Here is a 23,930-nt window from a genome sequence, read left to right as displayed (position 1 = left end):
TGATGCCTGCTAAATTGCTGTGGAAGCACCAGAGTGAGGAGCTAGTGATCTTTTTTAGAAGTAAAAGAAATTTTAAACGTGAAGGATTAAATAGTTTATTCTCTGAGACTGAAATTACAGATATTAAGTGCTTTGTCTGTTTTATTGTTAGACAAACCTTTATTGTTTGTTACAAGTCATTTATTTGAGAAGGGCAAGAAGAAAGTCTGTAGCACCTTTTTGTTGGTAGAGATGAATTATCATGTTGCTTCTGTTACTAATTCCTTTTCCCATTCCTTTCTGCCTGCCTGCCTTCCCCATCACATGGGGCATAAGTGTTTGCCTACAGTCACCTTAATAGAAACACCATGGTCTTGAGATAAATTTCTGCTTTTTCATATGCTATTATTATGATTTGGTTCATTTCTCTGGGTATGCAGTGATGAAAACAGCTTGCACAGACCTCCCAGCTTGCTGTAATCCCAGCAATGAAAAGGGAGAAACTCAAGGAAAAAATATCCTTAGGAAGAGGGAAGAGGAGAAAATCACTATTGTCCAGCTTCAGATGTCTCTGTGCCTGACATGAGCAGCAGGGCAGTTCTGATCTTGGAGCCTCTGAAAGAAGCCTCAAGTGTCAGGATGCCTCACTAGTCTCAGCTCCCTGCTTGGACATCCAGGATGCCTAAAGGTGTGCCATGGGGCTTGTCCCTCTCTTCCTTGCTCTCTATCTCTGGCATGGCATGGATCTCCAGCTGGGGATGGAGAGGGGGTATGCCCTGGTTCTGGGATGGTTGCTTCAGGGATGTGTGTATTGTTGGTTTGGTATCAGAGTAGTTTTAAAAACAACCAGGCAGCCAAGACAGCAGCTGCTGGTAAAATAACTTTGGGAAGGTGCCTCAGGAGGGATTAAGATACAATGCCGAAGCGATTAACTGGGAAGATGCTACCTCCTCAGCTTCAGGTTCTTTTGCCAGTGTTAAGGAGGAACAGATCAAAGGAACTGCCAAGAGTTAAAAAAACTCTTCAGGCAGAAAGTAGGCAGTTGTTTGAGAGCCACTCACTAGGATCAGACACCTTGCTTGTAAGTTTGCAGGAATCTCAGCTTCTCAGCAGCTCCTGGAACATGTATTGGCATGGGACCAAGGTAGGAGAGACAAATACCCTCTTTTGAGTCAGTTTTAGAAAGCATTACGCTGCCTACCTTCTGTTACTAGTAAATCATATCTTGATTTGAGAAAGCTGTTTTATGGGGTCACTGTCATCAGCGGGCAGCAGGACTCAAGGTCTCTGAGTGCTGCTCCTCAGAGCTGTGGTCACAGAGTCTCAGTGGGCACAGGGAGAAAGGATGCAGCGATGCAACCACATGGACAACACATGGAGAGTGTGTCCGTTGCAGCTTGATGCTCTGTTGTACACTGACCCTTTTTGTTCACTGAAAGGTTGGTCAGGCTGCTCAGGAAGGTGGTGGAATCACCACCCCTGGAAGCGTCTAAAAATGTGTGGATGTGGCACTTAGGAACATGGTTTAGAGCTGAACACACTAGGTTTAGGTTAGTGGTTGGACTTCATGATCTTAGGTCTTTTCCAGCCTTAAGGATTCTGGGATTCTGTGACCCCTGCATACCCCAGGGGAAGCAGTAAATCCTTGCAGGCCCTTATGAAGGAGGGTGCAGTGGGACTTGGGCAGATAAGGTCAGGCACCCTCCCAGCCCTCCAGCAGCCATGCTGCATCTTTTGTTCAAGGCAGTTATGGGAACAGGTACCTGCACAGCCTTCAGCTTAAGGCATGTACCTCCAGGAGGCCTGAGTTTTTCAGTCTACTTTGACGTTGCTCCTGCCTTCTCTGAGGGTTTTTAAAAATCTACTTTTCCAGTGGACAATAGTCTCAGTCTTTGCCCTTGTGCTTCCTCTCCTATGGCACTGCAGAAAAAGGAGTTGCTTGGCCTCACTGGCAGACAGTCTCTCATAAATCTCTATGGGCCAGATGGTTCATAATTTATTGCCCACTTTACCCCACCAAATATTTTCACATTACTCCTGTTACTTGCTGGTCTGATTTTCTTCTCCATTTCCCCATTCTTACCCAAATATTTATCCAAGGCCTTTCATACCCTCAAAAAATCCTCAATTTAGATGCATCAGTTTTGAAGAAGTCTGTATTCTCTGCTTTGGGTATGGTTTGTCCTTCTTGACTTCTCCCTAATAGAAATTTGTGTTGCAGAGACACAAATGTGGCTATTGGGTTGCCTCTTGCCTCTGCTCTCTTACTTGAAGCAAAAAGCATCTGAATTTAGGAGGCCTAAACTATGTCCTTACCTGGATCTCTTCTGCCACGTCATTTCTTGTATGTGAGGTTGTTTATTTGGCTAAATTATGGCAATCTCTGGCTTTTGCTATCTCTGCAGACACATATGGTCCTGCTGATAGAGTCGTGTGTGTCTGCCTCAGATTTGTGGGCGACCGTGGCATGTGCAGAAAGAAATGGGTGGAGTCGGCCGCGCTGCACGGCGTGCAAGGCTCTGCAAAGCCCCTGTCTGTGGGAATTCCTCGTCAGCTCTTATCAGTCACGTCCCGATGCAGTGAGTTGTAGAAATGAAATTAGCAGACGAGTCAATTGCTTAGGTCAGTCAGAAGTTTTGCGGTGGGGATGATGTGATAGCCCAGGGCCCTTCACTGGGTAGCCTTCCTGGGTTTGACTGCAAGGGCTCTAGCAGGGTGAAAACCTGACAGTGCAGTTTCGCTTCTGTTCTGCTTTTTAGTTTTCCTTCCTTCTTGCTCAAAAGACTTTTTCTCACTGTCGTTTGGGGCAAGCAGAGCAGAGACTGTGTCCTTGCCATAAAAGTAAAGAAAGCTCTGCCCTGTTATTTTACAAAACAAGTTTTTGTGGCATACTACATGGTTCCTCACATCACTCAGTAGTTTGTTAGTCTGTCACTGTACAAGCATACAAAATGACAAGCTAAAAAACAGAAGACAGTACAACAGTCTATTAAAATTCATATAGGATATCAAATATTCAAAGTAAGTGATGTAAGAAGAAACTGCTTGCTGTAAATACTAATACCTGTAGTTGCATAAACATAAAGAAGAAGTGCTGTGCACCACAAAGCAGTGGACTGCTGCTGACAATTCCACAACTGCCTGGGAATCCCTGTAGTTATTTATTTCCAGAGAGCTGCTACCACTTCAGGGAAAGGTCTCCTTCAGAAGCTCCAGCCTGTCATGTGAGCCTCTTCTCCTAAACAAACACCTTGGCTAACTTGAAATTGGAGGCAAGATCAATTACTTTCAAGTTCTCAGTGTCATGGAGTAACAAGAAATGATGTTATTCATTTCTTGTGTCCAGGGCAAAAGCAATGAGCCTCAGGCTTAACATTTTGGAGAGCTTTTATAATTTTTTTTTCCCGTGCTGCTTTCTCTGGAGAGTTAACTTCATTATATCATTATATCATTGTCATTATGTCTTCTAGTAATTCTTAACTTTCTTTGAAACTGCAAATGCCTATATCAGCAAACTAGGACTTAACTTCCCAAGCACAGGGAACAAGTAGGCTTTTAGGTTTTTTAAGGGTGGGACTTCTGAGTAAAAGTATCAGAGCTACCTTCAGATCTTTCAACAACAAATCCCAAATTCAGTTTCAGCTTCATCCCACTTTTTAGAAGAATATCTAGCCTTAAATGCAAAAGCTTAAGGCAGTGGAGAATCCACCCCATCTTCAAGTGTGTTTTTGAGAAGGTTAATTACCTTTGCTGTTAATATGTACACGCTATTCCTGCTGTGGTTTTGGATTCCAAATGCTTGGGCCTTTTTAAGGCTTTGTCTGCTATTAATATAGTCCCCAGCCTCCTCTACCCAAATCTGTAATAAATTAGTTTTCAAGGCTTTTGTCTGTAGCGATTCTAAAAATAATTTGTTATTGGAATCCAATTGAATCTGAGGGAAGCGAGGTGATAATCAAATGATGTCACCCTCACGTCTTGCACTGCATCTCGCTGCCTGCCAAAACTAGCAACTGTTGCTATGTACCCAGGGGAAGGTGATACTCCCAGCCTTTTCTTGGTGCTGGAAAGCTCTCCTTTCCAGTGCTTGTCAGGCCTCTGGGAGCTGCTGACGTCTGTTCCAGGCTTTTCATTTTACCCTTATGTGTTGGGACAGTCATGGAGAAGCGTGCATTGTGTCCTGTAGGATGCCTGGGATTTTTCCTGTTCCTGAAGAAGACCATTTCAATCAACCACTGCAAATCTGGAGGACTGATGTGATTTAACCCATTAGGTGCCTATATTGCAGTGCTTGGGGGGTTGGAAACCTTGCTGCAGCATGTGTGGCAGTGTCCAAAAATCCATCTGACAGGACAATGGCATGACACCATGACATTTCCCAGATGTTTTTCTTCTTTTTCTCAGTGGCTGCCTTGAGAACTTGGCTCATTGGACTCATCCCCCAGCTTTTTGCTAGGTACTTCCTGAAGTTAAAAATACCTCACCAGAAGAGCAGAGCTCATTGTCATTTGACACATGGGGGTCCAGGAGTTCTTTAGTAACAAACCCAACTATGTCCCCTGATGACTTCCGTGCACGTGGGACTCAGGGTGGAAACCTGGGAGTAAAACAAGTCAAATGTTCATAAGGCTCCATCTGGTTAGTGCCAGTGCGTCTTGGCAGTCACTCCCTGCCCTGTCTGCAATTAAAAGGGATTGCTTACAGTTTTAGTCTTCATTTTGCTGTAGTTGTTATCTAAACATGCAAGCACTGTCTTTGTGGTTTTGGGCAGCAGAAGAGGGCTGAATCTCAGGCAGCCTGAGGTACAATCCTGGACTACATGTTTTATTTCAAACATGCATGGCTGCAAATAGCATTGTGCTGAGTTCCAGCAATGTCCTAATTCCGTGGTGGAGTGGGGGACAGAGAGGGGCACGGCAGAAGAAAGCACTCTGTGTTCACTGACTGGTGTAACAGAATGATGGGGTAGGATTGAAGCACCGAGGCGTTTCATGGTGTCACAATTCCCAGGGACTCTTTCCCAAGCATGTACACTGTCCCTGTATATAGCAGCAATCCAGAGCTAATTGACATGTAAGTGCCACAGGGGAGTAAAGTTATTTGAAGTTATTAAAGTTATTTTGTCTTTCACCAAGTGAAAAAATCCAAAGTTATCCAGGTGGAAAAAAGGAGAGGAGGAAAAAGCCAGCCCAAACTGTGACTTGTTCAGACTAGCTTGTGAAAGTATCTTGAGGTCATCTATCCTGAAAACCTTTGAAATTTGAAGACTGTGGACTCTTGTCTCTTGGCATTCTGCCGATTCCTTCTCCTCCTCCTAGCAGATTCTGCCTAACAGTTGCCCTTTTTTTCCACTCTTAAATACCTCGAATCACAGAGCTTTCTCATTTTCTTCATTGAGGTCTAAGGCCTTAAGGACTGTGTTGAAGTAATGAAGAGGACAGCATGTACTGGATACTGGAGCCAAGGGAGGGGGGGTGTGGGCAGAGGGAAGAGATGACCCTGCTTCCAGGCTTTGGTCCTAATCCTGCAAACTTTTTCTCATGTGAAGAGTCCTGCAGAGGTCAGCCAGACATTCTGCACGAACAGCAACTTATTTGCTATTTGGCATCATGCTCGAATTATGCTTAAAGTAGTCATAAAAACATGGTCAGAGTTTGTGATAAGGCGTGGATGGGGTGCTTTAAGCCAGCTAAACAGGGAGTCTGCTGAAGACATGCATGGGATTAATTAAATAGAAATGTTGTGTGTTTGGCAAGCGTGGCTGGGTTTGGCTAAGCTCTAGGACTCAGAGAAAGTGCCTCCCTAAAAAGAATATATGAATGCAGTGTCCAATGTGCACTCCCTGGCATTGCCCTCAAGAAGGAAGGTTAGCACATGATCTTGCCAGGATTTATCTGCCCAGGTGGCCCAGTTCCCTGCATGCCAGTATCTTGTGCGCTCCCGTGTTTGGCTATCAGATCAGGAGGCAGTGTTCTGAACCACCCCATGATCATGTTGCATTTGTGATTACCTTGTTGGCTCTTGCAGAGGGAACCATTTGTTGGGGCCTGAAGGTGCAAAAGCAGCTCTGCTGGTGCAGCCCTGATCCAGGGCTATGCTGGCAAACATGACCTTGGGTAAGCAAGTAAAGATTTCATCCTGTTGTGCTCTAAAACCTTATGACTCTATATAGGGTCTCCTAACACAGAAGGCCTTGTCAACTGACTTTGTGGAGAATTAGCTTCAGTCCTTACTTTTCTGCTGAACAGATATTTTCTAGAGTATGCATGTATTTCTTAGCTACTTCACTAAAATGCAGCTTACTAAAATGCAGCTTGAGACATGGAGTCCAAAGTGCCCAACACTTCTGTGGTGTTGGTAAAAAGATGCTCCTCTGTACACAGAGCCTTAAGGTTTCTTGCCATCCTGACTTTAATTGCTTTTGACACACTCATTTAAGGGCAGTGGGGCGGGGAGGGACACAACTCTTCAGTGTGAGTTAAACAAGGGGAGCCCAAGTGCTGCCTGCCCCAGCTGGTGCAGGCAGAGTGCCATGGGGGCAGCAGCTGATGAAGATGGCAGCTGCTGCAGATGCAGGAAAGGACCAGTACCCAGCTGTTCCCTCCTGCCGCCTTCGCCCCGCGTTGACAGCATAGCTGTTTGTCCTGCTGAGTCCTTGTGTGGCTATCACAACCTGTCTCCCCAGGACCAGAGTATGGTGAAAGGCCAGGCTGCTCCCAGCCTCTTCCTCTTTATTTATGTGTCACAGGAGGAAAAAAACCTAGATGGAGATAGGGTGTTTGGGGTCATCCTGTTGTAGTTACGATGATGGCAACAATTCACAGCTGAAGCATTTGATTTGTTAACCTTATAAAAATATGCCATTAAATACTGTATTTAGCTCCTCAGGGGAAGCAGCCTAGTTTCTTTTTCATTTTCCTTTTCTTATCCCTGTTTTAGCATTAGTGACTCAGCTGTCACTCTCCTGCGGAAGGGCTGCTGGTGTCATAGCTGTGATTGGATGGCACCAAAAACCCATTTCTGCTGAAAATAATGAATATGGTGCATTTTCACCTCAAAAAGAACCTGTTACAAAACTACTAGAAGGTTTTCATTAACTTTTGCAAGCTTTGAAACTTGCCTGTGAACAAAATTGGAAATTTCTCTATGTCTCCTCGTGTTTATCCTTGTCAACAAGGCAGAGTCTGGCAAAGGCTGGTGCACATCTACCCTACACATTGAGGGCATTCCTGTTGAAGCACACAAAGTAGTTTGTATGCATTTAGACATGAAAAAAGCCTTTGCAGGTGAGAATCTCACTTTGCAACAGACACATGAGCAGATCCTCATAAACAGAATTAATTTCCACTAGCTCTGGAAAAAGTAAAACTGGAGATGAGTTTGTACTCTTCCACATCTTTTTTTTTTTTTTCGTTCCCCTTTTTCTAACCTTAATCAGAAAGTGGGTGGTTAATTTCTTTTTTTCTAGATATCCCATCTCCTCTAAACTTCAATCATGGTGTGGGGGAAGGGGGAGGGGGGGGGAAGAAGAAGGAAATAAAAAGCACAAAGTTAGTAAGCCCAGTTTATATTTTGCATTTTGTCTCATATTGCAAAAGTATTAGCAGACCTGTCATAATGTATGTACATCTCAGGGTTTTTGGTGTAGTGGGTCCTTTCCCTTTCCAAAGGAGGAAAAATATCCCCATAAGTATTTGCCATTGCTCACTCTTTTTGCCCTCATTTGTTCAACTGCAACTTGAAGGTGCTTGTTTCTTGTGTGCTTTACTTTTGAAAATGATACCTGGCATACTTAGGAGGCCTTGCATTCTTGAGCTATGAATGCTGTGAACAGTGTCATAAGAAAAAGATGATGTACAAAGGCATCATCATTCTTGGCATTGTCCTTTAAAATTTGCCCTGTGTCTTGAACATGTAAGTGTTGAAAAGGAGCTTACTTCAAGCAGTGTAGTTCCACTAATAAAACTCATCAGTTTTCCCCTAAAAACCAGATGTGGCCTGTGTCCACCCAACCCCTGTGAGATCTGGGATAGTTTCTCTAAGAAGTAGAAAATTATCTGAGAGAGAATATATCTGGAAGAATTGTAGGGCCATCTCAGAGTCCATACATCTGCTGCAACCCCAAAATGCATAGATTTTGATTCAGCAAGTCAAAACTTTGAATTTTCCAGAGTATAAGATGGTGTCTGTGAAGTTGGCTCAAGGCCTGTCCTGAAGGGCAGGGAAGACAAGGCTGGTTTGTGCTAGCAAATGAAAGCAAAACAAGTGTCTTGATTTTATTTTCTGTGGAATCTTTATGGAGTTGGTGCTTCCTCATCTGCCCGTTGATGCTGTAAACTTTCAGATGCACATGTCTTCCACTGATGCAGTCCTTCCCACACTTGGAGCTCAACCAGACTGCATCCTCCAGGGTAGATAATTCTTGTCATATTACCTAGAGAGGACTCTTGCTGTTGACACAGTCAAGGTCCTAAAACCCATTGTCCTGTGGCTCCACAGCTGCCTCTGAAAAAGGCTTGTATGGAGCAATACCAGGACCCCATCGTGGCCCGAGTGTTGGCCTCAGGAGGGATTACTCATGTATAGAGGTTCAAATCCAGAACATGAAAAGGCTCCTCCACTCATCATTCTGCTATTCAGGCTCTGGTGTTGGGGTGGGGCTTGAACAAAGCATTGAGTGCTGGAGCATTTTGACACAGTCTAGCTTTAGGCTCAACATTCAGCACTTGGGATTATGATTGTATCAATGATGGTGGTCTTATTTTCTCAAATTAGGTAGACAGCTTAAAAAAAAAAGACTTTCATATTTGTGCATTTACCTGGATTGTGAGGTTTCTGGGATGGTGCTGCTGCTGGTTACGTGTGAAACAGGAATGTCCTGCTTTCTGTAGCAAAGGGCTGATTCACTGGCATTGTAATAGGTGTCATATTCCCTTTTGTCAGCTCCTCAGGTATATTTTGCCCCTGCACTAAACAGAAAATAAATTCAAAAAATCCAGTAGAACCAGTAACATGCAAGTCATCTGAGTGAGGTGAGGTTCAAGGAAAACTAAAACAGTTCATAAGTGGGGTAGGTGAAGCTGGGATGAATGCAGAGATGTTGAGTTTGGTTTGAGTGTGAAGGAGATCTCTGAAGTTGCCATGCTGTGGGGAGCACTGGGAGTCACCATCCCAAAACCTGCCTGCCCGAGGATGAGATCTACCCCCACCAGCAGAGAGGGTCAGGCGCTCTCAGATGAGAACAGGAAGACAGGTTGGTGGGCTTGTTTGATGGAGGTGCTCCTTTCTCCCCAGGACTCCTGAGGGTGGCTGGTGACACTAGGTTCAGGTCTGACCTGGTTTTAAGTCTGCAGAAAAGCTTTTTCCGTAGGGAGGGAAGAAAGAATCAAGTGCTGTCAACTTGGGGATTACACCCAGGGCATCACAGCATGGAAACTAATGCCTTGGTGGTGAGTTTCTGGGCAGACCTGGTTTTGGGACTGAGTGCCCTGATGCAATGTATCAGTAGAAATCAGATCGAAGAATGGGCATTCTGGGGGAAAGACTGCTGGAGTAAACCCACCTTGCTACTGTTCTTGTACAAACGGTGTAGAGGTGGATATTTTTGTCCACCTATGTCATCTGGCACAGCATGAGCTGTGTTTATATATACAGAAAGCAAATCTGTAGGATTCTTCAAATATACTCCTAAGTGCAGTGTTTAAAATATGTTCCCCAATGCCAGTGATGGAAAATACAGGAATCTGTGTAACCAAGGGGCTAGGGAGGGTCCACGTGTTATTCTCAGGACGAAAGGAGAATGCACATCGGAATACATCAGAAGGAAAACTGATCACTTTCTACTTTCAAAAGGCATTAATATTTTACAGCTGCCATTACGTTTTGAAGAGTGCTCAGGTATTTACTGGTAGCTATCCAGTCTGGAGTCATGAAGGAGATACCTGTTTTTCAAGTTGTTCTGTTCACTTATCCCTTGTCTCCTAATTCACACCCTGTCCCCAGCAGTGCTGCAGTAACTCGGTGGATATCTGGAGTCACAGGTGCGTGTTCCCACACCAGCTGCCCTTTGGGAGGCTCACAAGGGTTTTTTCCTTGTAAAAGTCAGTGGGTCAGACCCACTGAGAGCCCCGCTTAGGTGCATCCCCAGCTTCCCCCAGAGCTCAGGTCTGTGGAGCAGGACCATTTCCTTTGCCACCTCAGCTGCCAACTGAAGCACATCATATTTTAAAACGCTGTTGTTTTTTTAAAAACTCGGATAGTATCTTCTGGTTCAATAATAAAGTAATTATGTGCTTAAAATAGCACAGGAGAGGGGTCCTGTTTCAGATTAGCTGACAGAGCAGAAATGCTGGGGGCTGGTTTGGAGGTTGCTTGTGAGCTTTCTTGTGAGAAGGTCTCAGGTGCCTTTGCTGGCTTCTGAAGGGCTTGCTGAGGCCTGATCAAACTCAGTCAGGCGACAGTGTATCAGATCTATTCCTCTCATCAGTCACATGTTTGCTGTAACTGTCACCAGATTCACAATTTAGTGTGTGCAGCTCAACACTTCCAATTAATCCCGGCCGGGTGTTTAACAATCTATCATTTCAGAGCTAGCACTTCGTGGAGCCGCGTGCAGGGCAGCCTTGAGCTTGGCTTCCAGAGCCCTGGAATGCTGGCTCCACACACATAGATTTTATTCTTCCCCTGCCACTGTGTGGTGGGAGTTGTTGCTGGTTTAGTTGCATTTCATAGAAAGTGTTAAAAAAATCAACCCATGACTGCAAAAGATTTCAAAAAATGAAGATTTATAATAGGTGATTCAGCAGTGAGAGGCTTGTGTGATCTTCCATGGGAAGCTACTATTTTTAGTGAATTATTATAAGCAGTAGCATCACTCACATTTATTTATAAAGGCATGAAAGAACGCCCATACGTGTTTCTAAATAGTCAATGTATAGTAACAGCCATATGCTGAGAATGAGTAAAAATAGAATTGAGCACTCTGGCTTCCACAATGATGCATGGGTCTTTGCATATAAGAAATGAAAAACAGAGGCCTTTTTTTTTCTTTTTTTTTTTTTTTTCCCCTCCCTAGATCTTCTTTCTAGCAATACAAACCCAAAGCCTTCGTGGTGAAAGTCTGCCTTGCAGTTAAATTGCATTGTTTTCATTAAGGTCAAACTGGGTGACCACTGAGGTTTGGGAGGACTCTTCAAGAAGCTTCAGCAGTGGTGGATTGGGGCTGTGCTGACAGGAGTAGCTGTTTCTGTGGGTGTTACTGTTATGTAGAATGTTCAGGTTGATTGCTCCTGTGTGCTTGCACTTCTCTGGGGGCTCTGTGGTGTGGAGGAGAAATGCAGTGATGCTGTGCTGAAGGAGCTCCACAAGTAAAACATGGTGTTATTTCCAAAGTTCCTACAGTGGAAACACTTGAAATGCTGGGGCTTGCCACTGAGAAACAATAGGAGAAAAGAAAGATGTTACCTGCTGGTGATTCCATTCCTGAACAGAAATTACAACTGGTTTACTCTGTCTCTGCAAAGACCCAGCCCTGTGTGTCCTTTGCAGCCTTTCTGTATGCAGCTCCTTGGGTTTATGTACAATAAGGGCAACATCTCCCATTTTCTTGCTGACTCTGTTCATGTCCCCGTCAAGCCTGTGATGAGTTCCCTTGGGATTTCACCTTACAAGAGCAATGCCTGGCAGTAAATTCTTGCTCTTAATTAAGTTAAATCCTTTTATTTAAATCAACTGTGGTTTTGAGTTTTGGGCAGCCACAATATGAAGCGGGTGGAAAGGACTGGAAAAGGTTCCTCTTGATAAGGTGCCCTAGCAACCTCAGTGGCAGTGCCTGCCTCCTGATTCCCAAATCCTATTCTAATGTGGAAAAGCATTGCCATAGCGTGCAGAGGATAACACTTTATTTTTTAGGAGACTTCCTATAGCAATGGCTACTGAGGTACCTGGCTCCTGACACTGGGGGTGGGGGGATGTTGCTGGAGAGCCTGACCTTGCTGTTCCGCAGCTGCGTTGAAGTATCAGCGTTTTCCTTGCACTCTGCTTCCCATCTCCCAACACCCAGTGTAAATGACAACCAGCATGCTCTACTCACAGCAAAACAAATGTTATTTATTAGAGTCCTCATGTGGTCAGAGCATGTCTGACTGTAAAATAACTAGAGATTTTTCTGCTAACTGGAAGTGTGGTGCTCTGAGGCAATTTCCAGGCAGTGTATATTTTCAGCTAAGTTTTATTTACGTCAGCGTAACAATTTGCAATATCACTGTTTGCAAAGAGTGAGGCAATGGTTGTTTTAACTAGAATTAACTTTTTTTACTTTTCTTCCTTTTATTTTTTTTTTTAAAGGAAAAACTTTCAAGTTGTGACTCGGTTCCCATAGGTCAATGCTTTGAGATGCTTTCCTTTAGAAGGAGGAGGGCACAAAGCCCCTTGGTGGGCAGGTGGCTCGCTGCCTGCCCTGGTGGCCAGCGCAGCCGGGGGAGCGTGGTGTGCGTGTCGGGGAGGGTTTGTTTTCCCTCTGCTAATCGCTTTCTCCTGTTGGAATTTGGCAGCCACAGCTCAGTGCCCCATGTGCGGGACACAGGAGGCAGATCCGGGTACTACTCTCCTGTCTGAGCACATTTCAGGGGATAAACCTTTTCCTCACTTACTGGTCTCCCAAGGAGCTTAAATCCTTCAGGGCTCTGCTCTTCTGGGGTGGGAGACAATGGACAGAGGTGCAGGTAGAGTTGATCACAGGAGGCCTCTTCTGGTGTTCTTCCCCTAAGGTCAGAAAACTCCTTTGAAGAGAGGATGAGGAGGGCAAACCACAGAGCCACCACCCTTCAGATGTGGAGCTGACTTTTTTAAATCTCTGGGATATTTTTTTTTCTGTTTTCCTGAAGGAGGGCATGCTTCTGTAGGGCTGAGCCTGTGTCACCCCACATATGCAGGAGTGTGAGGATGGTGTCTTTTCCAGCTGGGTGTGAAGGGGTGTACCCTGCAGGACTCTGGTGTGTTCTGGCTGCCTGCTTCTGCTGAACAGCTGGTGGGATTTTTGGGAGCTGCCTTGGGAACATGCAGATGATACCAAACATCAGACATCGAAACCACTTTGGGTGTCAGAAAAGATTTCTTTTCCTCTGTGTAATTTTCTTAATGCTTTTTTTGTCCCTGCAGCTTCTACACTTTAGGGGAAATATAACAATCTGGAGCACATAATACTTGTTTTAATATGGGAAAGAGGTATATCAGGACAACATGGCTGGATAGATATTGAGGGAGAACTCTCTTTATATTTTAGTTCTTGATTTTTCTGTATCTGCAGAGCACCCTCACTACTTTATTAAATTACATACATTTTTCTGGTTTGCAAAAACTCATGGGAAAGAGGAAGAAATTCTGAGGCCACTTTGGGACTTCAGGGTTCTTTGAGAAGTGTAGCACTGCAGCCTTATGCAGCTAGACAACAAGAGACTGTATGGAACCAATATCTTGGTACTTTCTAAAGATCAGCATCCCTAGGCTTGCAAATCCGTTTCACCAGGAATTCCTATGTGCATGCACACAATTGGCAACTTTAGCCACTGCATCTGTTTTCTTGTTTACTTGCAACTGAATCTCCTTGGGGACTTTAAAGCAAACAAAATGTAAAATATGTGAAATGTAAAATGTGATTGTCCCACTGTGCGCTGCACTGATGCAGCATCCCCTTTAGTCCTGTGTACGTTTCTGGGCACCACAGTATAAAAAAGACATTGAGCTATTAGAGAGTGGCCCGAAGGAGGGCCACAAGGATGGGGAAGGGCCTTGAGGAGAAGCCATATGAGGAGCACTGAGGTTACCTGGTCTGTTTAGCCTGGAGAAAAGAGAGGCTGAGGGGAGAGCTCATTGCAGTCTGCAACTTCCTCGTGAGAGGAGGGGCAGACACTGATCTCTTCTTTGTGGTGACCGGTGGCAGGACCCAAGAGAGTGGCATGAAACTGTGCCAGGGGAGGGTTAGGTTGAATATCAGGAAAAGGTTTTTCACTCTGAGGGTGGTTGGGCTCCTCAGGTAAGTGGTCACAGCATCACTTGTCTGAGTTCAAGTGTTCGGACAATGCTCTCAGGCGCATGGTGTGACTCTTGGGGTGTCCTGTGTAGGGCTGGGTGTTGGACTTGATGATTCTGATGTGTCCCTTCCAACTCAACATATTCTGTGATTCCATGATTCTATGAAAACTGGTAGTTGAAGCAAGTTTTGAGCTACTTCATGTTTAGGCACAGACACTGGTCTGAACAGGTGGGCAAAACGTGTTGAATTATTAACAGACTCTGGTTTCATCAACACTGAATGCAAAAAAGTAGGGTTTTCCTAAAGAAAATAATTTTTTGGTGGAACCTGTCTCTAGGGGTGTTCATCCCAAACAAGATCGGTGTGACAGCATTTTGAGCAAGATGACATAAGCTGAAAACTGAAATTCAAGCAAGCAAGCAGAGCCATGGAGAAGCTGGACTCCCTTTGTTCATCTGGAGGCTGATAAGCTGGAGTTATTTTCATGGCTTCTTTTCAGTGGTATTAGGTCTGATGCCTTTCTCTGCTGCATCAGACAACTTCATATAGTGAAGTAAAAATATCATATATGTTAATACAGGATAAAATAAAGTGTAATTCTCCCAAGTGAGCATTAGCAGCATTTACTGGTCTACAGATAGTTTGTTTTTCTCCCACCATGTCTTAATATCCCATTTGTTAAACTACTGCTTTTGATTTTTAGCCCTAACTTTACAGTTTAGGAGCCGATCTCTGAAATTGCAAATTTGCTACTCACTACAAAACATTGAAAGAAAAACAGGCCAGTGTGTAACTTGGACTCATCAGCCACCAGCTGCACCTCATCTTGCTAATCTTCAGGCTTTATTAAAAAAAAAAAAACAAAAAAAAAACCAGAGACTTTTAAGAGTTAAGTTACACAACTCTCATTTTATTTTTAAAGCGAGTGGATTCCTTGTTGCGTTGTCGAGGATGATAAATTGATACCACATGTTGCTTCCAGACAAAAAGGACTCTGTGCTGCAGTGGAAGCACTTGCAGCTGGTGTCTGAGTTAGTGGACAGGCTCCACAAGGTAAACACTGCTTGGAAGAGGCTGAAATGGGCACAGGGAGGGGGAATTTTCTCCATTTTAAAAGCTCAAGCATTTGCTGCTGTTGCCTGACCCAGTCTGAGTGTTGAAATAACACACAGTCCCAGCCTCCTTGGGAGAGTCATTCAGTTGTTTGTATCAGATTAGGGATAGGGCACTTTGGAAATGTTGGAGTGTCCTCTCTGTCAGCTTGCCCGTTTGCAGTCTTATCAAAATATTGAGAGAGACTCCTGTAATTAGGACATGCTAGCTGATCTCGGGGGATTTTCTTGCGAGCAAAATGTAGCTGGATCCCTCGAGGAGTATTAACCAAATAAAACACAGGGCAGTGGATCAACATTTGTTGAAGTTGAGAGCATGTCCCTGAGTTTGGGGAAAGTGGTATAAGCCCTGGTGTTGCTGCCCTGGCTGTTCTGGCCCCCAGCTCAGCCCTTCTCATGGTGCCATCGGCCTAAGCCAAGGGAGGACAGCAGCTTTGCTTGCCTGTGGCACTGCACCACCCTGTGCTCACACCAGTTCTGCCTGGTCTCTGTGTTCCTCTGCCCTGAGTCTTCCTTGTCTCCAGGGACAGTCCCTCTTCTTGCAGGACCACTTTCCAAAGGGACTTCAACCCAGCTGGTCTGGCCTCAGGGCAGTATATGATGCTCTAGATGTTATCTGCAGGAACCTCAGTCTTCTGGCTTTCAGCAGAGCACACGACATTCTTCAAGTCCGGTATAAATAGCAGCACTAATAAAGGGAGGAGCTCATCATATTTCTTTTTTGCTCTGCTCGAGTACAGCCCATATGTTGTACCCATTGGTGGTATCCAAGCTGTCTGCAGCCTGGCTAGCATCTCTCCCATCTACATATGGTCTCCGGGACAGATGATGGAAGTTCCTTTATGGATCTTTTAAAGTTTCTCATTGCATTTTGGCATGGAAAAATGTGTTAAGTTTCCATCATCATGGCCTAATTCATCTCCCACATAAGTCAAAGACAAATCCCCATTTATTTCATCAGCAGTGGGTTCAAATGATAAATTGTATTTTCTTTGCTGCCCCACCTCCTTTGTGGTTTGTTGCGTGGTCATATATTAGTAATGCCCCTAGGTGTGAGCAGTGATTGTCCTCATATACTTCCCTGTCTTTTAAGCAGATAGGAATATTTTTTGACAGCTCAGAAAACAGGTAGAAAATACAGTTATTTCCATTCAGATTGCCACCTGGTAGAACAGTGCAACAGCTTTCACTGATGTGAGTTGTCAATCCTGGTGGCTTCTGTAGCAAAACTTGCATGAGAAAGGATAATAGGATCCAGCCCTGATTTGATTTGGCAGGGCACCCAACAGAAGGAGAAACCAAAAAACTCAGATGCGGTTGCTGAAGAGGTTAGTGGGGGAGGTTACGTGAAAGTAGTGGGTTTTAAGGCAGTGTTTGAACAGAGGGTGGAGATGGGGTACACAAAAATAAATTAGCCCACAATTATGCTTAAGAAAATCTTCCTGCAGAAGAAAAGCAAAGAAAAACAGAAGCAGGATTATAAGTGGCATAGTGCTTAATGTAAAGGAAAACAAACTGCTTGAATTTTTTTATAACTACCAATTTTCAATGCAGAAGGATTATTACATTCTTTTATTATTTCAGTAAAACCGACACTGAGCAAAAAGATATAATAAGAAAATTACACATGTGCATATACCTATCCACACATGCAGGAGTCCTCATCCTGAAAGGTGCCTCAGTCTCACAATTTTACCATTTAGGATTTCTCATGGTTTTAGGCCAAATACTTTCATATTATGGATACCAGCAGCAGAAATAAGCCCTTTTATGAGAATACTATAGGCTGAAAACTGTTAGCTGCTGGCACTTTGGCTGAGTGTTTTTTATATCTGAAGCTGTGCATGGCATGCTGCATATGCCACCTCAGGTGTTTGTCCTCTCAAAGATTTATTTGTCATTAGCAAGAGTCATGATGCTCTGTATTCTTTTACCCAGCATTTTTAGGTGGGGAACAGCATAGTTCCTATGACTTTTGAAACCTGGAGTGGACTTTGCATGGAGAAATCCCCACACAGATGTTCTCACAAGTAGTTGTCCCTGGAAGTTACAGGTACTGAGGGTGAGAGCTACCTGCAGAGATGCAGTACAAGCTGGAATATCAAGAAAGGTTATTTTTAAAAAAAAACATCGGTTCTGCAGCCAGTTTTACAGGGAGAGACCTGAAAAAGTAAGGAGGTACCTAGTTATTAGAAGTTAGACTGTTGCCAGACTCAAAATATTGTTAAAATACCATCAGTTAAACAATAAAAACTTTTTTCCCTCCTTAGACTGTAGAATTATTATGATGCAACTCAATCCACCGTATTTTGATGGCATGATAGTCCCTCAGAAATGGTCATGTTTATAGCTGAGGCACTGACCCAAACTTCTCTTGAGCATGTCAGCAAAGTCCGATCAGTTGCTTTGTGTAAATTGTTTAAAACGTAACAGTTGCTGTTTTGAAGCGTGGTCCATATGATTTCTCTTTTCATTAAGTGATAATCACAACCGCGTCTGCTGTCTGCGTGCGAGAACTTCAGGCATGTTTTCCATTTCACAATCTGACAAAAACCACAAAACAGTGGGGAAAGAAAGGCATTTTATACTGAAAAGAATTATTAAAAAAAAAAAAGCTAGGCTGCACTTCTTTATATGTTTCTCCAGTTTATTTATGTCAAGCATCCATGTTTTCTAAGGATGCAAATATTGAGGTGCTGGTGAATTATTTGTCTATTAATTCATTCTTTGCCCATTTAAATTTGGAGTTCCTTCAGTGTTTTGTAAACGAGGGGCAATTGTTCTGAATGGTTTGATTGTGTTATGGTCTTGCTGACTATGTGTTTTTAAAAGATGTTGATAGGACAAATGTGATTTTATCCTTTTCACAGACCCACCTGGTAATTGCCAAAATTTAAGAAAAAAGAACTCTATACTCTTTAAGCTTAGAGAAATAGCACAAGGGGTTTCTCAAAGGAATATGGGATCGCTCCAAAAATCTTTTGGATTTCCACATGGGAAAAAAATGTTGGTTTACCAAACCTGGAAGCATTCACACTAACAAATACTATTTGCTTTTCCTTTCTTTGATCCATATTTTAAGCACAAGATCAGCAGGATGAGTGGAGTGGAATTTTCATCTCAGTTATTTTGGTTTAAATTCAGTGCCGTTTCCCTGGGGGTACCGTGGGCTGGTTTTCTCAGGCTCTTTCTGATTCTGAGGTGGTTATCACCAGTTTGGGCCAACGTGGTGTTTGGGCAATTTGATGCTGCTGACTAGTGCGAGCAGGTAGGGCAGAAGAGCAGGCTGTGTGCAGGCTCCCCTGAGAGCCCTGTATTCCACAGCATCCTGTACTGCAGGGAGTATCCGGCTGTGTACAGCAGCTTCATACAGCTCTGCATCCAGCAGCTTACGGGGACAGGGATATCGTTGTATTCTGTGTCACATCATGTTTTGAAGACGGTGAGGATACTATAGTGAGGGGACAGCTGGCCAGCTACTGCTGTATGGGCATAATTCTGGTGCCTCTAATCAAGAGAGAAAGTACAGCTTAGTCATGCACAGAGTGCCTGTGGGAGAGGAGCAACAGCACTTGCAGTTTTCTCAGGAATTATTATAACAAATATACAGCACACGTGCCCATGAAGAATTAAAAAGACATTTGCAGAGGCTGCGATGAGTGTGACTACCCCTCCAGCCAGATTTTTGCTGTGCCTTTGCAGTTTTTATTTCAAGGAACTGATGGCACGATTACTGATAGTAATAGTTTGTCCTGAGTAAAAAGTAAGGGAGAAACATCTAGCTCCTTTCTAGCAGGAATGTCACTCTCTTAGGAATGTCACCTTTTCTTAGGATGAAGCTTTTAGGGGTGTGGAGATGGGCACAAGGAATGCACAACTAGTGCAACCTTGGGGCTTGCTTTACAGCAGGATGCTGCCATGCCACAGTCACACTCCAGCCCTCCCATATCCAGCACCTGAGAAATTCACGGAGATGTCCAGGAGGGTCCAATGATTTTATTCATGTTGCTGTTGCCATGGGATGTTGGTTTAATGATTGAGATTTGGGTTGTAAAAGAAGTGGGGTGCTGGTCTTGATGCTTTATTTTGTTCCTTTCCTGCAGAATTCGATCCGGCACAACTTGTCACTCCACAGCCGATTTGTCAGGGTGCAGAATGAAGGCACCGGGAAAAGCTCTTGGTGGATGATCAATCCAGATGGTGGAAAAGGCGGCAAGGCGCCCCGGAGACGCGCTGTGTCAATGGACAACAGCAACAAGTACACCAAGAGCAGAGGGCGGGCAGCAAAGAAGAAGGCAGCCCTGCAGACAGCCCAGGAGACGAGTGAGGACAGCCCTTCCCAGCTCTCCAAGTGGCCAGGGAGTCCCACCTCCCGCAGCAGCGATGAGCTGGATGCATGGACAGATTTTCGCTCCCGTACAAATTCAAACGCCAGTACGATCAGTGGCCGCTTGTCACCAATTTTGGCAAGCACCGAGCTCGATGATGTTCAAGATGATGATGCTCCACTTTCTCCCATGCTGTACAGTAGTCCATCGAGCTTGTCCCCATCGGTAAACAAACCGTGTACTGTGGAGTTGCCTAGGTTGACTGATATGGCTGGGACAATGAACTTGAATGATGGACTGACTGATAACCTCATGGATGATCTCTTGGACAATATAACACTCCCTCCCTCCCAGCAGTCACCCACAGGAGGGATAATGCAGAGAAGCTCCAGTTTTCCTTATGGTTCCAAAGGTTCAGGGCTGGGCTCCCCGTCAAGTAGTTTCAACAACGCTGTGTTTGGGCCGTCGTCCCTGAATTCCCTCCGCCAGTCACCCATGCAGACGATTCAGGAGAACAAGCAGGCCACCTTCTCTTCCATTTCTCATTACAACAATCAGACGCTGCAGGATCTCCTCACCTCTGATGCGCTTAGTCACAGCGATGTCATGATGACACAGTCTGACCCACTCATGTCACAAGCCAGCACAGCTGTGTCCGCCCAGAATTCCCGCAGGAATATAATGCTCCGCAACGACCCCATGATGTCGTTTGCCGCGCAGTCCAGCCAGGGCGGTCTGGTCAATCAGAACCTGTCCCATCACCAGCACCAGTCCCACAACTCCTCTCTTAGTGGCAGCCGTGCCTTGTCCAATTCCATCAGTAACATAGGCTTGAGTGACTCCAACAGCTTGGGATCCACCAAACATCAGCAGTCACCTGTCAATCAGTCTATGCAAACACTTTCTGACCCGCTGTCGGGCTCCTCTTTGTATTCCTCTAGCGTGAACCTCCCGGTCATGGGACATGAGAAGTTCCCCAGTGACTTGGACCTGGATATTTTCAATGGGAGCCTGGAGTGTGACATGGAGTCCATTATCCGCAGTGAACTCATGGATGCCGATGGGCTGGATTTTAACTTTGATTCCCTCATCTCAGCTCAGAACGTTGTCAGTCTGAATGTGGGGAACTTCACTGGTGCTAAACAGGCGTCATCACAGAGTTGGGTACCAGGCTGAAGGATCTTTGAGAACAGGGAAAACGGGCAAACAGGTCAGTGCCCCATAGATGTGGTAAAAAATTAGTTCCTTAGTTTTATTGGAGTTTGCACCAAACTCTTAGTAGTTAGTGCACACTAATAATAGTAATTTGGCTTGTGATGGCTTGCTGTGTGTTGGTATGCAACAGGCACAACCAAGAAACGTGGAGGTGTGGAAGGAAACGAGGCTAAGCTATAAAAGTTGCTCGACTGCAACACTGTCGGCACGCATCTGGTGTTCAGCGCCCTTCTTAATTTAGGCATGAGAAATGTTAATGACAAATCAGGCAAACCAAGGTGGAGTATTTGTGGTTTTTAGGAATCACAGAGCTCTAACTCGTCTTCTTTGAAGTCGCAACAGATGGATTCCCTCTTGCAGGCGATGCCACGTGTAGCCAAGCTGTGTTACACGGGGATGGGGCGAGGGGCTCTGCAGTCAGTGGAGCAGTGTTGCTGTGGGGGAGGAGGAAGTGTCTTTGCAAGATGAGAGCACTCACTTGGGATCAGGTGTGTGGGACAGATCTGGACAGAATCAGAGCTGTGCTTCTGCTGAGGCTTAGCAACACTAGCAAAGTTGTTTGGGTTTGCTTTTTCATAAAATTGTATTTCTTGGCAAAAAAAATGCATCAAATGGAGGAATTATAAATTGGTGGGATCCTGGTCTCAGGAATGTCCTGGCCTATTAATGTTTTAAGTGTGCAGTAGCTGTTTTCCTCCTTCCCCCTCCCTGAATGGACTAGATATCTTTTTCTTTTGGACTCCTCCAAGAGAATATCTGTAGATTTTGGTTCTGACATAGGTGTTTTTCAAATGTTAGCTTCTTCAGATTAATTTATTATCAAGATTGATGTGGTTTTTTTCCGTTCCTTATTTTCCACAGCTGGGGGCTTGTAATCATTGCTTCTGTCATTCTTTTGTGATTCTTCAGGATCTTGCCCATACCTCTGCCTGCTCACACATACATATTCCCTGACTCACAGGGTAGGTGCCACACAAAGTGCCCTTTCTCCTTTGTTTATTTATTAGTATAAGGGAGTAGATTTCAAAATGTAGTATGATAAAAGGTTAGCTATAAATTATTGAAAGTGTTCTATTAACTTCAGAATAGTATGTAGAGCGTCTCAGTAGTGGGGTTAAATGAGGCATTCATTCAGATTACAGCTTACTTCCAGCTTTCTTATTTTCCAGTTGAAGGACAGAAAGAAGGAGTCTGTGTCCTTTGACTTTGCAGTGCATAATTTGCCCCTTTCATCTTTAATTGCATTTTCATTCACTGTTTCACAGTTAGGTGTTCAAGGGGAAGCTTTGTGGTAGGTGAGCAGCAGTGGTGAACCTGGAGAATGTTTTCCTGTTTCCCGTGTGTACGGAGCACCTCAGGAGATGTGCTGCGATCTCCTCTCTGTGAGGGACAGCAAGGCTGCCCAGGCAGCCTCCTTTCAGTCGGTCTGCAGAGCTGCCCCGCTCCAATGGAGTTGTTGGTGTGCACAGTCCTTTCTCTGACAGTGCAAGGATTTCCTCTGGTTCTTGCACATCTTCTCACTCTTAGCAAGAGCATTGCAGTGCACAGCCAGGAGACGGGCTGCGGAGAAGGCCTGTAGAGGACACTGCATCCCATGGACCTGAGCAAGGCAGCAGTGTGGCAATGCCAGGGCCACAGGTGAATTTGGGGGTTTCTTCAGTTCTGGTAGTGGAGAATTTAGGAAAAGAAAGAGGGGGGGAAAAGGAGACTTGATACAAAATTGAGGAAGCAGAAGTTTGCAGCAGATCATGCTTGCTGACCAGTTGTCTCTTCCTTCAGGTGCGTGAACTGCTTGGATTTTAAAACCTTCTTTGCACAATATAAAAAAAAAAGCCTGTAAGGGCTTTATTGCTGTGCAACATCCAGCAGCATAATCTGTCATATGGGGCCTGAAAAATAGATGTTATTGACAGTTTTGCTTGACACAAGCAAGTAGGGCAGCCTCTTACTTCCAGAGCTTCATGTGCTGCGTGTAGGTAGCAGCCACCGAGGGGGGCAGCGTGGAGGAGACACAGCACCCCACCTCCTCACTGATGCTCCCTGCTACCTCTTCATCCTGGCCTCAGGCATCCATGGAGAGCATAGCTGCTGTGATCTTTTTCAGGCTGCTCCCTCCGAATAAAGGAAGTGACACATCTGTGTGAGCGGAGTCTCATTGCAGAGGACAGATTTATTAACGAGACAGCTCTCCTCGGCAGATTACTGTCCAGTCATCTGTGGAAGCCTCTCTCCCTCTCCCTGACAAGTGGACTGGCTGCTGTGGGGGTGCCTCTGGTATCAGGTGCAAGCGCAGACGATTTCTGCTGAGCTGGTTCATCATGCACCCTTCCTCATCTGTTAAGCAGCACTCTTTGAGAGTTTGCCTCCCTGTGAGCATCTTGTGTTTTGGTAGGGGCTTCTCGCATGACATCAGATGCAATCGGTCTGAATTGCTTTTCTTGGTTACTTCTCCACTGCTGCAGTAGGGATCCCTGAATTAAAATCTTCTCTCAGCAATGTTCATGATCCCAGTAATGAAATTTTGCAAGCCCAAAGACTGGAGAACACTTTTGGCAGAACAGCCTGGCAATTGCTTACGTTAAATCCATTTCACTAGGGTAGCCAGGTGTGTTTTGCAGGCAGGCAAAAGTGGTTACAGTGAATTATTGGCATACCTAGAAATAGTGAGTGCTGTGTGTTCTATTAAAAATAAGAGAAACATTGGAGTCAGTTTTCAGGAAGAAAAGAAAGAAGACAAATACACAGGTATTTAATTTATGCATACTTAGGTATAGAGGGAGGTTTACTTTGGAAGAAAATCAACTACAGTTTCTTCATAGGGAAATTAAAAAACCCTGCACCAGATGCCACTTTTGCAGATTTAGTATTTGTGCACGTTTGCATGGTCCCTGCAAAGAGCCCTGGCCAATCCCACCCCACCAACCTGTGCCCGTGAGGCTGCCCAGGCCCAGCCTTTCAGAGGGCCCTCATTGAGACATATAAATGAATTTGGGTTTGGTTTGGTTTTTTTTCCTCTTACAAGAAGGAATAGAGAAAATCATTTTCTTTTTCTTGCTTTATTCACTCAGTCATCATTTTCCCCTCTTATACTGCCTGAAGCCTCTGTTCCTCTCTCTCTACCTGCTTTCCAAAAGGGATAATGCAGGGATAATGCCCTCCACCCACTCAGATAATCATCACCTTGGTATTTCAGAGGGTTTAGCAATAAATAGACATCACTATTCCCTTACCTGTCTCTAGAATGCCTTTTATTTTGAAATTAAT

The 23,930-nt window shown here is 44.6% G+C and overlaps 1 protein-coding gene across 2 annotated transcripts in view; it reads left to right on the top strand.

The window, feature by feature from the left end:
* FOXO3 (forkhead box O3) overlaps window positions 1-23,930 on the top strand; it is an 84,756-nt gene that overhangs the window by 52,610 nt on the left and 8,216 nt on the right. For both annotated transcript variants that reach the window (XM_059842328.1, XM_059842329.1), the window contains exon 2: window positions 19,227-20,661. In XM_059842328.1, coding sequence (XP_059698311.1) covers window positions 19,227-20,627 — 1,401 coding nt within the window. In that variant the 3' untranslated portion in view covers window positions 20,628-20,661. The remainder of the gene's footprint in view (window positions 1-19,226; window positions 20,662-23,930) is intronic.

Source organism: Haemorhous mexicanus, chromosome 3, assembly GCF_027477595.1.
Source record: "Haemorhous mexicanus isolate bHaeMex1 chromosome 3, bHaeMex1.pri, whole genome shotgun sequence".
NCBI classification, from domain to species: Eukaryota; Metazoa; Chordata; class Aves; order Passeriformes; family Fringillidae; genus Haemorhous; species Haemorhous mexicanus.
Note: the sequence above shows the minus strand (reverse complement) of the source record. Positions and strands in the feature narration are given on the sequence as shown.